The following is a 14,461-nucleotide window of genomic DNA, read 5'->3' on the forward strand; positions in this document are numbered from 1 at the left end:
AGCTAGAGAAGGCTCAGCTGAAGATTTTCAGAGCACAGCAGGGGCAGGACAATATGAGTGGGAGGTAGAGAGGATGAGGAGAGGCTGGAAGGATACAGTAGGGCTGTGCAGGCCCTGGTGGCTGAAGAGTTCTAGAGAGCTGTCAGGATTTTAGGGCAAGGATCTCAGATACCTGGATCCTGAGAATCGTAGCTCACCCGTTGGGGGCTAAGGAGTCCAGACTTCCACATCCTGCAACCAAGTCGAATATTTGTGGAGCTTATTGATGGCCATAGAGCAAAGGGTGAGGCTAAGCAAGGCCTGTAGGAGAACTAACACTAGATGGTGCCACTTGCTGCTCTTCCTGGTCTGCAGCTGTTGCTCAAATCTGCTCAGAAAGCAAAGCAGCAAAGGCCAGCCCTTGACAAGCTGGTCTGTCTTTGCTGCTTATAGTTTCTATCTGGGTAGAGTAAGAAGATCCCAGCCATCTGACTGGTAACACTGGTACAGGACAGGGCAATACTGTAATGGAGTATCAACAGTGGCACAAAGGAACATCTAACCCACTGGAGGAGAGATACAGTGCTGACCTGTAAGCACCATAAGGTGAAGTGGATTTTGTTGGGTGCGTAGCAATGGGAGGGCAGACAACAGGGAACCCTGAACTAAACATGCAAGGACAGGAAATGTTAGGCACAGTAGAAAAGCTGTCAATCACTCGTTACAGACATTATTGTCCCTACTCCTTTCCCCTGGGGCTCTCAGGGATCTGAGTGATGCTGATGGCATGTTTCAGGGTGAGTGTGACAAACTGCTGAAGGGGCATTTCCCCTGTATATGCTCTTCTAAAATTCAGTGTTATCTCGATGGGGATGGAGCTCGGTTGGTAGAGTGCCTAGCATGTATGAAGTGTTGGGGTTAACATAAGCCTGGCATGGTGACAACGTGGTTGCAATCTCAGCATCTGGGAATTGGAGGCAAAGGGACCAGAAGTTTGAGGATATCAGCTAGATATATTTGAGGTCAGTTTAGGATGAATGAGCGTCCCACTCAAATCAATATGGTGATACTTACCTGGCTGGCTGATCCTCTTACCTGGCAGAGGAGTTGCTATAATCATGGAGATAGTTTTCCCAGGATGAGCCTCATCCTCTCCATTCCAGATGTGCTGACACCAGCAATTTCCCCAAATGTGGGAAACTAAACTGCACAATTCATGGTGGTGGGCTGCATTCACACTTTCCTTTGAAATATAAAGAACGTAATTTACTTATTTTATCTCCCCACACCAATGTAAACAGGGAAGAGCATTTTGCATATGGCTGAAAATAATCACACAATTACTGTATTGTCATGCTTTCGAATTTAAAGACATTTATTTTTCAGGAGACATTTTATTAAACGTGAGGGGGGAAGCATACGAGAAGCAGGCGTGGTAGCTCTTTTATTTCCCAGAATGTAGGAGGTGGAGGCAGAAGGATGAGAAACACAAAGCCATTCTTGGATACATAGCAAGTTTTAGGGCAGTGCCCTTACCCACTGATCCATCTTGCTGGTCCTGTCTTTTGCTTATCTACCACAGTTTTTTGCTTCTTTGCTTCCTTTTCTTGGATCAAGCTCCCATGATAGAATTCTAAAACTTACTTGATTCCCGTGAGGTCTAGTTTTCTTTGGGGGCCTATTCAATAAAACATAATGAATTTTCCTCAATGACTTTGACATCCAAGCTATTCAGAAATTATCATCAAGCATGAAAGAAATCCAGAGATTCAAGGAAAAAAAATGGCAACTTGTTTCATCATAACCATTTTATAAAGGGGTAAAGGCCTCAGGATGGCATCAGCCTTCACTGGGAGAGCAATACAGTGATTTCTGCCATGTGGTGAATGCTCACAGAGTTAGCTCCATGTTATCTTTGATAATGGGTATGTCGTATGGTGATTCTCCAGTTACTTACTGCTAATAGAAAAGGGGTGGGCATTAGCACCAGTATGAACTCTTATAGAAATATTGGCTCTTCACTGTGGCTAGGCATTACATCACCATCCTGTAGAGTCCCAGGGTACATTTATCATCTACACGCGATGATCCATTCTAACCTTCACACATGTTTTGTAATCGAAAATTTGGTACTTGAACAGATCTAGAATCTAGCAAAAAGTTATGCTTAATGGTATACACTCATTAGCACTGGGAGACAGGAGGATCTGTGAATTCCAGGCTAGCCTAGGCTACATAGTAAGACTTTATGAGAAAAAACAAAAAACAAAAAGCAAGAGCTGAAGAGGCAGCTCAGCATTTAAGAGCACTTGCTGTTCTTGCAGAGGACCGAGTTCAGTTCTCAACAGCTAGGTATGGCAGCTTATAACAGTCTGTAATTCCAGTCTAGGGGATCCAACTATCTCTTCTGATCTCGACTGGCATCCACACATAACTCAAGTCACAATAAATCTTCAAATCCGAGATGTCTTGCAGTATGAAGTCCTCTTACGATACCTATGGGCTTAACCTAGTGTCATTGTACGGATGTCTAGTGTGCACACTTGTTTACCTCTTCCTGCTTGTCGAGAAGGGGTACTTTGTAACATGGCTGCCGGTCAAAATACGCCGTTAGTCTGGATGTAGAGGAAGAAGCTGGAAAGTACTGTTTTTCTGATTTCCTTTTGAAAGAAATTATCACTGTGAGCCCATGCATGCTAAACAAGCATTTTATTACTGAATTAAGCCAGCAATTCTAAAAAACAAACAAACAAATTTAATTGTCATCTAGGAAGACTGGAATTTCTCAAGATGGTCTGTGAATATCACAGGTTTGAACTAGAAATGAAAGGCAAAGCCCAAAGTTCTCCTTTTGATGGATGGAGAATGGAGAGTAGTTTACTAAGATACCAGAGTGCACACTGGGAGAGAAGCCATCTCTTAAATAGTTAACAACTGTTTTTACTTGAATCCCTTCAGGTTCTCCACCCTATTTTTAAAATAAACGACTGGTGTGAAATAATTGAATGTAAACGTCCTGAACCCAACAGATGTGTTTTACTGACTTAAAATTTTGATGTGTGAGAGCACACACCTGTACTCTCTACTGAACTGGTCAAACACAGGAGGGAGAGTACTAAGAGAAAAGCTAAAGCCACCAACTAGTCGAAGTAATTGATGGAGCTGCCGTATGAAAGCCTTGGCTTCAAAAAGGGAGAAGACGGCAGGCGTTGTGATTTGCGCGATTTATCTCAGCACTGAGGCGGCGAAGACAGAGGACTGTGCGGGTTTAAGAGCAGTCTCAGCCTGGGCTTCTTCCCCCTTTCCCTCTCTTTCCACTCCCCAACATAGAGTGGAAAAGAGAGGTGACAGGAGACTAGGAGAGAACAGGAAATTGAAAACAATAAACAAACAAGCAAACAAAAAGCCCACATAGGCATTGAACAATTTGAAAACCGCCATGTGGTGTTAACTTGTTGAAGTATTGGTAGGGTAGCCTATTGGTGTTCGCCCAAGCAACCGGTCGGTTAAGACTCCAGCAGCGCCTGTCCTGGGTTCCTCCAGTATCTGCCATTACACAAGCACAAACCTTCGAATGCCGAGCTGTGGAAATGTTTTGCTACCCTAGAGAGAAGGGCAAATTAAAAAACAAACAAACAAACAAACAAACAAACAACCCACAGGAAGCAGGTAGGAGAAAAACGCTGTAACCAGCCTCAGAAACAGAAGCGCCAGTCCCCCCGCACTGCGAGGTAGAGGGGGCGGGGTTTCGTTTCGTCATAAGTCGGCGCCGGAAGTTGGCGAGGCAGCGCCGGAAGAAGCTTTTGCGTGCTCAGAGAAGGGACGCTTCTTCCAGCTGTGGAGGTAGGGAGTCGGCGGCTGATGATTTTGGAAGTAAATTTGTGGCAAAACCAAGAGAGACACTTGGCTTTAAAATCTTTGTGGGCAGCCGGGAGAGGTAGCACACTCCTGCCCTCTGAGCGCTTGGAAGCAGAGGTAGGAGAATCCCGCCTTCAACCAGCGCCTTGACTTTGAGCCTGGCTTAGGTTACAAAGTGAAGACTCTCAAAGTCTTCTCAAAGAACCAAGCGCGTAAATAAAGATCCCCGGTGGAGTTAGTCTCCAGACAAGCTTTGATGGAGCTGCTGCTCCTAGGTCAGATCTGAATTCCTTTGAGGAGTGAGATTGGGCAAACAAACCTCTCCTTAGCTTGTTTCCTCATGTGTAAAGAGTAATACACTCTAGGATCGTGAAGACTGTAATAAACATTCCCCCTGGTGTTTATTATTATTGAAATTGTGTTTTATTCTTTTTTTGTTTTGTTTTGTTTTTTCGAGACAGGGTTTCTCTGTGTAGCCCTGGCTGTCCTGGAACTCGATTTGTAGACCAGGCTGGCCTCGAACTCAGAAATCAGCCTTGCCTCTGCCTCCCAAGTGCTGGGATTAAAGGTGTGGGCCACCACGGCCCGGCGAAAATGTGCTTTATTCTTAAGACCCAGCCCACACCACAGTTTGGGAGAAGTATAGGTATAGATAAAGAATTGCGACTTTCCCTTTTTTTTTTTTTTAAGTTTCCCCATCTGTAATACTGGGTATTTATCCTTGGGCCTCTGCACGCTAGGCAAACATTCTACTGAGTTTTTCTCTAAGGCTGGAAAATAAGAACCTTGTATTGCGTCTGAGAAAAAAAAATGAGGCATGTTTTGTGCGAAGACCCTGATACTCAGTCTTTGTCTCTGATTTCAGGCACTAACAATGGACGCTCAGAAAGATGTTCAACCACCAAAGCAGCAGCCAATGATATATATTTGTGGAGGTAAAATTGACATTCATTTAAATAATGCTTTACTTAAAGAAAAAAACACCACCCAAAAAATCCTCTCTTACATGAATAAAATTATAACGTGGAGCACTTTAGCGATTGTTAATGTAAAATCCCTCTCCCTTATTAAGATCTCTTCCTTTTATCTGGAAAAGGTGTACTGCCTACAGCCCTTCTTTCTCCTTGGTCTGTTTTGATAATAAGCGGGCACTTGGATGCTTTGGTGCCTTGGTTTGCTCCTGTTGAAATCTGTAGTTATCATTTGCTTCCCTATAGTGTTTCTCTTTCAGGCATTGAATAAATGTGCTTTCTTTCCCAGAGTGTCACACTGAAAATGAGATAAAGTCCAGGGATCCAATCAGATGCAGAGAATGTGGATACAGAATAATGTACAAGAAAAGGACTAAAAGATGTATCCTTTTAAGTATACTTTCTAAATGTGAAGAGGAAATAACTAATAACTTGGATTGATAAAGACTAAGATCTGATAAAAGTAGTAATAACTTTTGGATTATTTATTTTTTTAGTAGAGTGCATGTGGACTTATTAAGAATGAGAGCTGAGAGAGTGGAACCTGCACAGGAGGTATACCCAGATTAATTATTTTAATAGGATTTATTTTTCCCAAAACTTGGGGGGCAGGGCCAGAGACAGGTAGCCCTTGGTAAATTCAAGGCCAGCTTGATCTACTAAATTATTCCAGACCAGCTAGCACTACTTAGTGAGACCCAGTCTCAAAGAACCAAATGGGTGCTAGAGAAATGGATCAGCAGATAACAGCATTGCCTGGTTTATCCAAGGGCCTATTTCTAGAACCAACATGATTGCTCACAATCACAGGTGGTTGGATAGACAGACCCCTGACCCAAGGGACCCAAATGGTACAATATATACATGCCGGCAAAAGCACTCATGCATAAAATAAACCTAAGTAAAGAAATTTAAAACCCAATAAATAAATTTTTTGTTGTTGTTGTTTTTTTGAAACAGGGTTTCTCTGTGTAGCCCTGGCCGTCTTGGAACTCACTCTGTAGACCAGGCTGGCCTTGAACTCAGAGATCCGCCTACCTCTTCCTACCCCCAACCCCCAAATACCAGGATTCAAAGCATGTACTGCCAATACCTGGCAGCGTTTCTTCCTTTTTTTTTTTTTTTTTTTTTTGGTAAACATGATTAGCATTTTCTTGTACCATTCATTATGGGCTCTCAGTAATCTAAAAACGAGTTGATACACAAATCTTCCTTACTTCTCAGGAAATCTTTGTTTTTACTAGTAATCATTGTTTGTTGTTAGTTTATGAACAATCTAAAGTGTAGAAGAAGAAATTAATAACTTAATGAAAAATAGTGAGGCCTACAAACTGTCTCATGGTAACCAACACAAACTCTTAAAAGTCATCAATTGAGCGGGGCATGGTATCACACGCCTTTAATCCCAGCACTCGGGAGGCAGAGGCAGGCGGATTTCTGAATTCGAGGCCAGCCTGGTCTACAAAGTGAGTTTCAGGACAGCCAGGGCTACACAGAGAAACCCTGTCTCGAAAAAAAAAAAACCCAGTGAGTTTTTAAAAATTATTTTTGCTTATTATCTTTTAGTATTCTTTATATTATTATATGTTACATTAGTAATTTATGTTATTTATCTTGTATCCAAAAAAAGTGAGCTACTGAAAATGGAAGTAATGTACTTTATTTTTTAGATAATCTCTGGTGGTCATAGTGAACTTCATTGTTTTGTTCATTTTCTATCCAATTGCAAGCGTGGTGCAAGGGGTGACTTGGAAGCCTTAGTCTTACACAATTTTAAGCACTGTTTAAAATCCTTAACTCAATTCAACAGTGGTGGTTTTTGATGCTCGATGAAATGGGGGAGTTCAGAAGTGTCTTCATTCATACATTTGCCTCATTGACGTTTCTCTTTAATGTATAGCATTTGGCTTAGTGTACTTAATGACTACAACTGTATGCCTATGATTTCATTTAGAAATACAATTGTATTTTAATACTTTGTATAAAGGAAATTTTGGTTCAATATATGGCTTAATTTATTGTTCTTGTAATTCCTCACACAGTGAAGATTAAAAGTGTTTCCCCAAACCACTTTTATTCAATGTCTTGTTAGAAAGCCATCAAGCCAGACTTGCTTCAGGCCCTGGGATCCACATAGTGGAAGAGGAATGGACTCCTGAAATGGGTCTGTCCTCTGATATCCGCGTGCACACCAAGACTTGGGCATGTGCATGTAGTACACCCACAGAGAAAAAGAACTCAAATAGAACATTGAAAAAGGTCTGAAGAAGTAAGTCCCTTGGAAACGACTGCACTTTGTCAACAACTCTAAACTATCCAGAGTACTTGCTATCTGTAGAACTGTAAAAAGTCAGGCCAGGCAGTGGTGGTGCACGCCTTTAATCCCAGCACTTGAGAGGCAGAGGCAGGCGGATTTCTGAGTTCAAGGCCAGCCAGGTCTACAGAGTGAGTTCCAGGACAGCCAGGACTACACAAAGAAACCCTGTCTTGAAAAAACTAAAAACAAATAAAAACCAAAACAACAAAAAAAGAACTGTAAAAAGTCCAAAGTAATGGATAAAAATCAGAAGCAAATAGACTTAGACAGCTGGGCAGAGGACTGGCTCAGCAGTTGAGAGCGCTTGCTGTACTTTCAAAGGTCCCTGGTTCTGTTTGAATACCCATGTTGGGTCTATCCTAACAGACTGGAACTCCAGTTCCAGGGCATCTGACACTGCCTTCTGGGTGTGTGCATACAGTCCACACAGACTTTGGTCGAAAAAGTTTCCTCACTTACGTAGGTGCACATATCCCTCAGACCACATAGTTCTCAGAATTGGGTGTAGTGAAGCCTGTCTGAAATCCCAGTGCTTGGGAGGTAGAGGCAGGAGGCTATAGAAGGGGTTCAAGGTGGTCTCTGGCTACATAGCTAGTTAGAGGCTAAGAGTGACTACTAGAACAGCCAGTGCTCCCCCAAGGTGCTCTACTCTGTGTTGCTTTACTCTGTGTCTTACTAAGTTTTCTGGACTCTGCAGATCCTCCCTCCTCCTGTGTAGTTGGGAGCGCAGGCCTACACTACCAGGCATAGCTTGAAATACTTTTTGCTGTTGAAGAGCTCTGTAAGAATAAACTTTGTTAGCCCTTGTGAGTTAGCTGTGTAACCCTTACTAGCCCTTTCTTTACATATCTCTTTGTTGGTCTTTTTTCTTTATGACCACAGATACTTTTTTGCTTGCCCACAGTCTTCAGATTATTTTGACTTTTTTCAGTTCAGCATAGATTGTATAGCCAGAAGAAAACATGAAGTGTGAAAAGAAAATTACAAGCCCATGGCATGACAGCCTTTCTCCAGATTGTTAGTTTTTCCTCTGCAGGAAATCAGTGCTGTGGAAGTTCAGGTGTTTGCTTGGACTCTCTTTGCTGTCTGGATGCTGTTCACATAAGTGAGACAGTATAAGGATTATCCTAAAGATTGAGTCTTCATCTATAAATATGCAGTTTAGCATTCTCCAACATGAAACCCTAAATAAGTATATAAATATAATGGCTTGAGCATTGGAATTGATACTAGCAGTGGCCACTTCCTGCAGACTTCTAAAAAGGAGAATTTATTGGATTCCTGTTGTGAACTGGGCACCAAATCTGAAATGTATTTAAAATGGGAGTTTCTCCACAAAACGACCACTACTGTTTTATTCATCTGAATTGCTTCTGTCAATCATATTTGTATCTCCAGCACTCTAAGGGGTACCTTGCTCTTCACCATCCTCTCAGGAAATGTGGCTGTAGGAAAAGAGGAAAATGTGCCTTTCATTTATTCTTGTTCAAAGGATAGTAGATAAGTAAACCTAGTGTGCAACAGAGTCTGACGTTTCAATTAAGTATTTCAGTTACGTAGGACTAGACACCACTTTTCTTAGGAGTACAGCGGTCTATCAACAGCGTTTTAAGTGGTGTGTGGTGGCACACACCTTTAATCCGAGCACTCGGGAGGGAGAGGCAGGCGTATCTACAGAGGGAGTTCCAGGACAGTCAAGGCCACACGCAGAAACCCTGTCACGAAAAATCAAAACAAAGCCAAAAGAAACACCTAACTTGCTGTAAAACAGACTGAATCCCAAGGGGGCGGGGGTGGGGGGGGGTGTCTGCCCTCCGTGAGGGCAGAAATTGGCTGCGGCCTGTGAAGCCAATCAGCGGGCTGACAGCACGGGTAGCCAATCGCCGGTCAGAGGGCTTAGTCTCCGCCCAGCCGCATTGGGCACCGGCTCCGGTCTCGGGTCGGCATCCTCCGCTGGCTACAGAGTGAGACCCAGGTGAGCACCCTCGGGGCGTGGAGAAGTGGCCGCACACGCACACTGTCGACGAACGTCCTTTCTAGTCTGGGAAGGCGATTGGAACTTTCCACCGCTGTGGTTCGCACGGGGGTGGAGTTGCCGCACTGTGGTTTCCTGGGGACAGCCATCTGCCTTCAGCCCCGGGAACTACAGCCCAAGCCGGAGGAACGACTCCCTGCGCCGAAGCTTGCAGGTTGGCCCTAGAGCTAGTTCCCAGGCTCGTCCTAGACACTTTACCTGGGTCTGACGGTGCCTGGAAACCGTTGCCATGGCTGGGGCATTGCCACTTCCGTTTCTGGCTGCAGAGGGCGCCGGCTGCCTGAGTAGGAGAAGCTGAGTTTTCACGTTACTGGGGTTACCAGGAAACGCTACGGCAGTTTGCACAGGAGATATTACTACTACATTGATTAGGAAATACAGGAAATGAATGGGAGCAGGGTGATGGCAAATAAATCAGACTCAGCCATGACCAAGCTTTTAGACAGAAAGACTGAAAAGAAATACGGAAAAATTCTCCCCAGAACAATCAAAACCACCCTTTAGAAGTTGAGAATTAACGTTGAGGAGTGTGTATGGGGTGGAGCTCAAGCTGCCTGTATTATTTATGTAGCTGAGGATGATCTTGAATTCATGTCCTTGCCACGGCACGCTAACATGCAATAATTTTAAGAAAATGTATTCTATAGGAGAAAAAAAAAGCATAAAAGATTCATCACCGGGCAGTGCACAACTGTCTGTAACTCTAGCTCCTGTAATACAAATAAAAAGTAGAGTTCTTCAACTTCTCCCCCAATTCCTTTTAAATTTTCAGATTATGCTATTGATGGGAAGCATTCTTCACTCTCAGCCTAGAGGTATGGTATGAAAGCCACAGTCTAATTAACTCCCTGGCTGGATCTTATTCCAAAGTTGAAGAACTGTTAATCTTTTATACCCAAGGCAAAGCCAGCAGCAATCTCCAGAAGCAGCCTATCTGCCCTCCCTCTCCTTACACCACACTCCCAGAGTGCAAGGCTCTGAAACAAATGTGTCTGTGAATTAGACCTCTGCTACCTTTGTTTTTAAAATGATCAATAGTAGCTTTAAGTGCAGTGGCTTTAAAAAAAGGAAGGAAGGCAGGCAGGCAGGGTGCCTAGCACTCCTAAGAAATGTATTCTCTTTGCAAACGCACATTTATATATGTAGACTTAAAATCGACATTTTTATAAAGCTAATGCTACATGTTTTCTTTTTCTTTTTCTTTTTTTTCTTTTTGGTAGAGGGAGATTTAGAATAGTTAACCGAGGCCCCACTCTGCCAGGCGAGTGCCACAGCACTGAGCTGTGTTGGGAGCTCTCACTTTCCTCTGAGACAGCTCACTAACTTCTAGTAGGATTTTCTGAGAGTACCCAAATAAACCACAAACATGTTACATCCAAATATGTCTGATGGCTCAGGTGTCCTTCAGAATGAGTGGCGTATGTTGGATCTTCTGTCTTTTCTTCAGGCCGGTCTCAGCTTATGGACTGAGTACAAACAGCCAGTGCCCAAGCAGCACAGCTGTGTCAGGAAAACAATCAAAGATGAGGAGAGCTCCAGCCATTGCTGAATGAAGCGCAGTGATTCATAACAGACAAATGATCAGTTCATGGTTCTCGTCAATGTCCTGTGTAATTTACCTCCCAGCAGGAAAGCTAACGGTTCTTTCTTTTTGTTTTTTTTTTGAAAGGCGGTTCGTTCATCCTTCCTTCCTTCCTTTTCTTAAAGGTTTATTTATTATTATACATAAGTACACTGTAGCTGACTTCAGACACACCAGAAGAGGGTGCCAGATCTCATTATGGGTGGTTGTAAGCCACCATGTGGTTGCTGGGATTTGAACTCAGGACCTTTGGAAGAGCAATCAGTTCTCTTACCCACTGAGTCATCCTGCCAGCCCAGAAAGCTAACATTTCTAATTGCCACAGGTTTAAGGATTTTACACAGGGAAATAGAAAAAGAAAGAAAAGTACTTCGGAAGAACTTAGAAAAGCTTGTGAATCTTGATGAATGTGCTTTTATTGCGTGGTGTGAACGTAAGTTTGTAATGTATGCTTTCCCTGTGTGTGTTTTTAATTGTCAGATTGACACAAACTGGGGTCATCTGGCAAAAGGGAATTAAAACTGAGGAATTGCCTCTATCAGATTGGCAAGTCTGTGGGGTATTTCTGATTAATGATTGATGGTGGAGGGTCCAGCCTGCTGTGGGTGGTCCTGGGAGTTATAAGAAAGATGGCTGCCTTGGGAAGTGAGCCAGTGAGGAGCACCCCTCTATGGCCTCCGATTCAGCTCCTGCCTCCGTGTTCTTGCCCTGAGTTCCAGCCCCACTTCATTCAGTGATGAATTGTAATCTGTGAGATGAGATAAGCCTGCTCCTTCCCAAGCTGCTTTTGGTCATGGTGTTTGTCCCAGCAACAGAAGGAAAACTGGGTTTGGTTTGGTTTTTCTGCCAAATCTATGTTAGTGTGGAGTTTTCATGACAAAAGTTTTATAAATCTGAAAGCTTTTTAAAAAATGGGTTTTTGTTTTGGTTTGGTTTGTTTGTTTGTTTATTGAGATGGATCTCACCATGTAACCTTGACTGGCCAAAACTTGATATGAAGACCAAGCTGGTCTAGAACTCAAAAAGATCTGCCTGCTCCCAAACTCTGGAGTTAAAGGCATCTGGCTCTACTTTGGTTTTTTTTGGTTTTTTTTTTTGTTTGTTTGTTTTTTTGAGACAGGGTTTCTCTGATAGCCCTGGCTGTCCTGGAACTCACTTTGTAGACCAGGCTGGCCTCGAACTCAGAAATCCACCTGCNGCTGGCCTCGAACTCAGAAATCCACCTGCCTCTGCCTCCCGAGTGCTGGGATCAAAGGCGTGCGCCACCACGCCCGGCTTTTTTTTTTTTTTTTTTTCTGGCTCTACTTTGTGTCTTTGTTTAATTCTTTAGATTTTTTAAGTTTGGGAAAGGAATTAAGAGTGTTTTAAACAGACTACTATTTTATTATACAGGGATTGTGCCTGCATGCGTGTCTGTGCATCTCACATCCTGTGTCCACAGAAGCCAGAGACAGACCCAGATGACCTGGAGGAGAAATAAGAGGACTGCTGTGGACACTGGGAGTCCACCCCAGGCTCTGCTCTCGGCCACTGAGCCATCTCCTCAGTCCCACACTTAGCAACCGACTGTTATGTGCCAACCTGTTGAGATACACAACTTCATTCCAGGAGGCTTTGTCTGTGTGGGAGGGCTTAACTTTCTAGCACCCAATGGCAGCTTCACTTCATGTCAGAAGCAAGCAGTTCTACTTCATCAAGAAGTCCTCAAACCTGATTTTTATATAACCTGTAGTTTTTGCACCCGAATGTTTTGTCATTCTGTCAGGCCTTGTTTAAGGTGAAGTCTTAGATAATATCTTAGATAATACATGTATGATGAATATTTTGACTCGGTTAATATTGAGAGGAAAGTTCAAAACAGACAGCCTTCCTCTTCGAGGGAAAAAAATCACTCTGCTTATTTTCCTCTAAGAGCTCTCAGGGCTACCTAAATTGAGCTAAATTATACATACATACATACATACATATACATGTATGCATATATATTATTACATATATGATAATGTTATATGATATATATAATTGAGCTAAATTATGTATATTAGATTCACATCTGTTTTTTTTTACATTGTTTCAGCCATGACTGCTAAGGCTAAGGACTGTCCATCATTGTGGGGCTTTGGAACAACAAAAACATTTAAAATTCCCATCGAACATTTGGATTTCAAGTATATTGAAAAATGTTCAGATGTGAAACACTTGGAAAAAATTCTTTATGTGCTGAGGTAAGCATTTAAAAACTCATTTTATGCTTTTTACGCCATTGCCTTCAGAGAGACAAATCAACAATGGGAGTGTTGGGGAATTTTCAAATGTTGAAGCCAGTACATAGGTCCCTTATTGGTTTGATTCTGTGGTTTTGGACCACATGAGACATGGCTGGTTAGGATCCAAGTGGGTAGTCAGGTGGCCTCCATTGTCCTGTCCAAGAAGAGGTAAAGCCATGGAAACACAGCTGCTGGGGGAGGCACACTTTTTGGTTCTCTGATAGATAAGGGTGACTCAGTGCTGCCTGATCCCAGGGAAGATGGTGGAGAGCCTGAAACAGGAAGTTATCCGAGCCTGGTGATGTCAAATCTTGTATGGGTGTCCAGATGTAGTTGTTTTGAGTGCCTCATTCTCAGCCGTTCCACTTCAGAAAGCCTGAGAAGGGAATCGAGCTTTTAACAATGCAGCTGATTGTCATGAGTTTCAAGAGTCTCTGCCCTGTGGAGTACCAACCTGGGATGTCAGTGGGTTTCCTGAGAGATTGGATTTGAAGAGGAGCATTCGGCTGCAGAAGCACTTGTGGCTCCTGAGCCAACAGCCTTCCCAGGATGCAGTCATGATTCTTGGCTCTTCACTGGTCCTTGCTTTTATTTTCTCTAACCTTCTTCCCTTTAAAAGACTTATTTTTGTATGTATGTATGTATGTATGTATGTATGAATGAATGAATCTTGGCACATGTATGCCAGTCCCCGAGGAGGCCTGTGGAGTTCAGAACTTCATCTAGCTTTCTAGGGAAGGGATTCTGTTTCTTGAGTGGTTTACTTTAAGAGTGTTTTGTCTAAGCTGTTTCTCAGCCATTTTCTCCTCATACATTAAAAACCAACAAACAGGCCTGGAGAGATGGCTCAGTGGTTAAGAGCACTAACTACTCTTCCGGAAGTCCTGAGTTCAATTCCCAGCAACCACATGGTGGCTCACAACCATCTGTAATGGGATCCGATGCTCTCTTCTGGTGTGTCTGAAGACAGCTACAGTGTACTCACATACATACAAATAATTAAATCTAAAAACAAACAAGCAACAGTGACAAGGGCTGGGGATGTTTTACAATGTCTGCCTCGTATTCATGAGACACTGGGTTTGAGTCACATCAGTGGAATTTGGTGGCAAGCATTCGCAGTCCAGCACAAGGAATGTGAGCCCAGAAGGATTAGAAGTTCATGGTCATCCTAAGCCACAGGATGTAGAAATCAGCCTGGGCTGTATGAGACCTTGACGCAAAATGAGACTTTTTTTTTTTTTTTTAACAGAAACTCTTTGACATGGAAGCCTGCATTATCTATCAGCCTGTCTCTAATACTGAATTTCCAGTATACATTTTGAAATTGCTCTGTGCATAAAATGAACATATATTGTCGCGTCCCTCTTGACCAGCAAGCAAGACGCAACCACAGGTTCTTCTTAAAGCAGTTTACTCAGGCAGCTACTCTTTACAAAATCCCCTTCCAAT

At 43.0% G+C, this 14,461-nt stretch overlaps 2 protein-coding genes and 1 non-coding gene across 5 annotated transcripts in view; all 3 read left to right on the forward strand.

The window, feature by feature from the left end:
* Positions 1–1,066: 1,066 nt before the first annotated feature.
* Positions 1,067–1,227, forward strand: LOC115029445. The gene has a single exon (XR_003835022.1). It is a non-coding gene; the product is annotated as a U1 spliceosomal RNA (small nuclear RNA).
* A 2,529-nt stretch (positions 1,228–3,756) lies between these two features.
* Polr2k (RNA polymerase II subunit K) lies at positions 3,757–6,875 on the forward strand. 2 transcript variants are annotated; one of them, XM_021183963.1, is made up of 4 exons: positions 3,757–3,954; positions 4,703–4,772; positions 5,098–5,190; positions 6,619–6,875. In XM_021183963.1, the coding sequence occupies exons 1-4, from the start codon at positions 3,841–3,843 to the stop codon at positions 6,639–6,641; spliced, it is 300 nt and encodes a 99-aa protein (XP_021039622.1). In that variant the 5' UTR covers positions 3,757–3,840; the 3' UTR covers positions 6,642–6,875. The 2 variants fall into 2 exon arrangements, with proteins under 2 accessions (XP_021039622.1, XP_021039623.1); XM_021183964.2 differs by having other exon boundaries at positions 3,757–3,822.
* Positions 6,876–8,563: 1,688 nt separating this feature from the next.
* Positions 8,564–14,461, forward strand: part of Spag1 (sperm associated antigen 1) — a 61,526-nt gene continuing 55,628 nt past the window's right edge. Inside the window, exons 1-2 of one of the 2 annotated variants that reach the window (XM_021183224.2) lie at positions 8,564–9,314; positions 12,820–12,967. In XM_021183224.2, the coding sequence (XP_021038883.1) occupies positions 12,822–12,967 (146 nt within the window). In that variant the 5' untranslated portion in view covers positions 8,564–9,314; positions 12,820–12,821. The remainder of the gene's footprint in view (positions 9,315–12,819; positions 12,968–14,461) is intronic. The other variant, XM_021183225.2, reaches the window with a different exon arrangement.

The sequence above is a fragment of the Mus caroli genome, chromosome 15 (assembly GCF_900094665.2).
Source record: "Mus caroli chromosome 15, CAROLI_EIJ_v1.1, whole genome shotgun sequence".
Taxonomy (NCBI): domain Eukaryota; kingdom Metazoa; phylum Chordata; class Mammalia; order Rodentia; family Muridae; genus Mus; species Mus caroli.

What these genes read in the sequence shown, in the direction of transcription:
- Polr2k (XM_021183963.1), top strand. Translation starts at nt 3,841, where the DNA reads ATGATTTTGGAAGTAAATTTGTGGCAAAACCAAGAGAGACACTTGGCT. An exon ending in CTGAGCGCTTGGAAGCAGAG is followed by an intron (nt 3,955 to 4,702) that starts GTAGGAGAATCC and finishes CTCTGATTTCAG; the next exon opens with GCACTAACAATGGACGCTCA. An exon ending in CAAGAAAAGGACTAAAAGAT is followed by an intron (nt 5,191 to 6,618) that starts GTATCCTTTTAA and finishes TCAATTCAACAG; the next exon opens with TGGTGGTTTTTGATGCTCGA.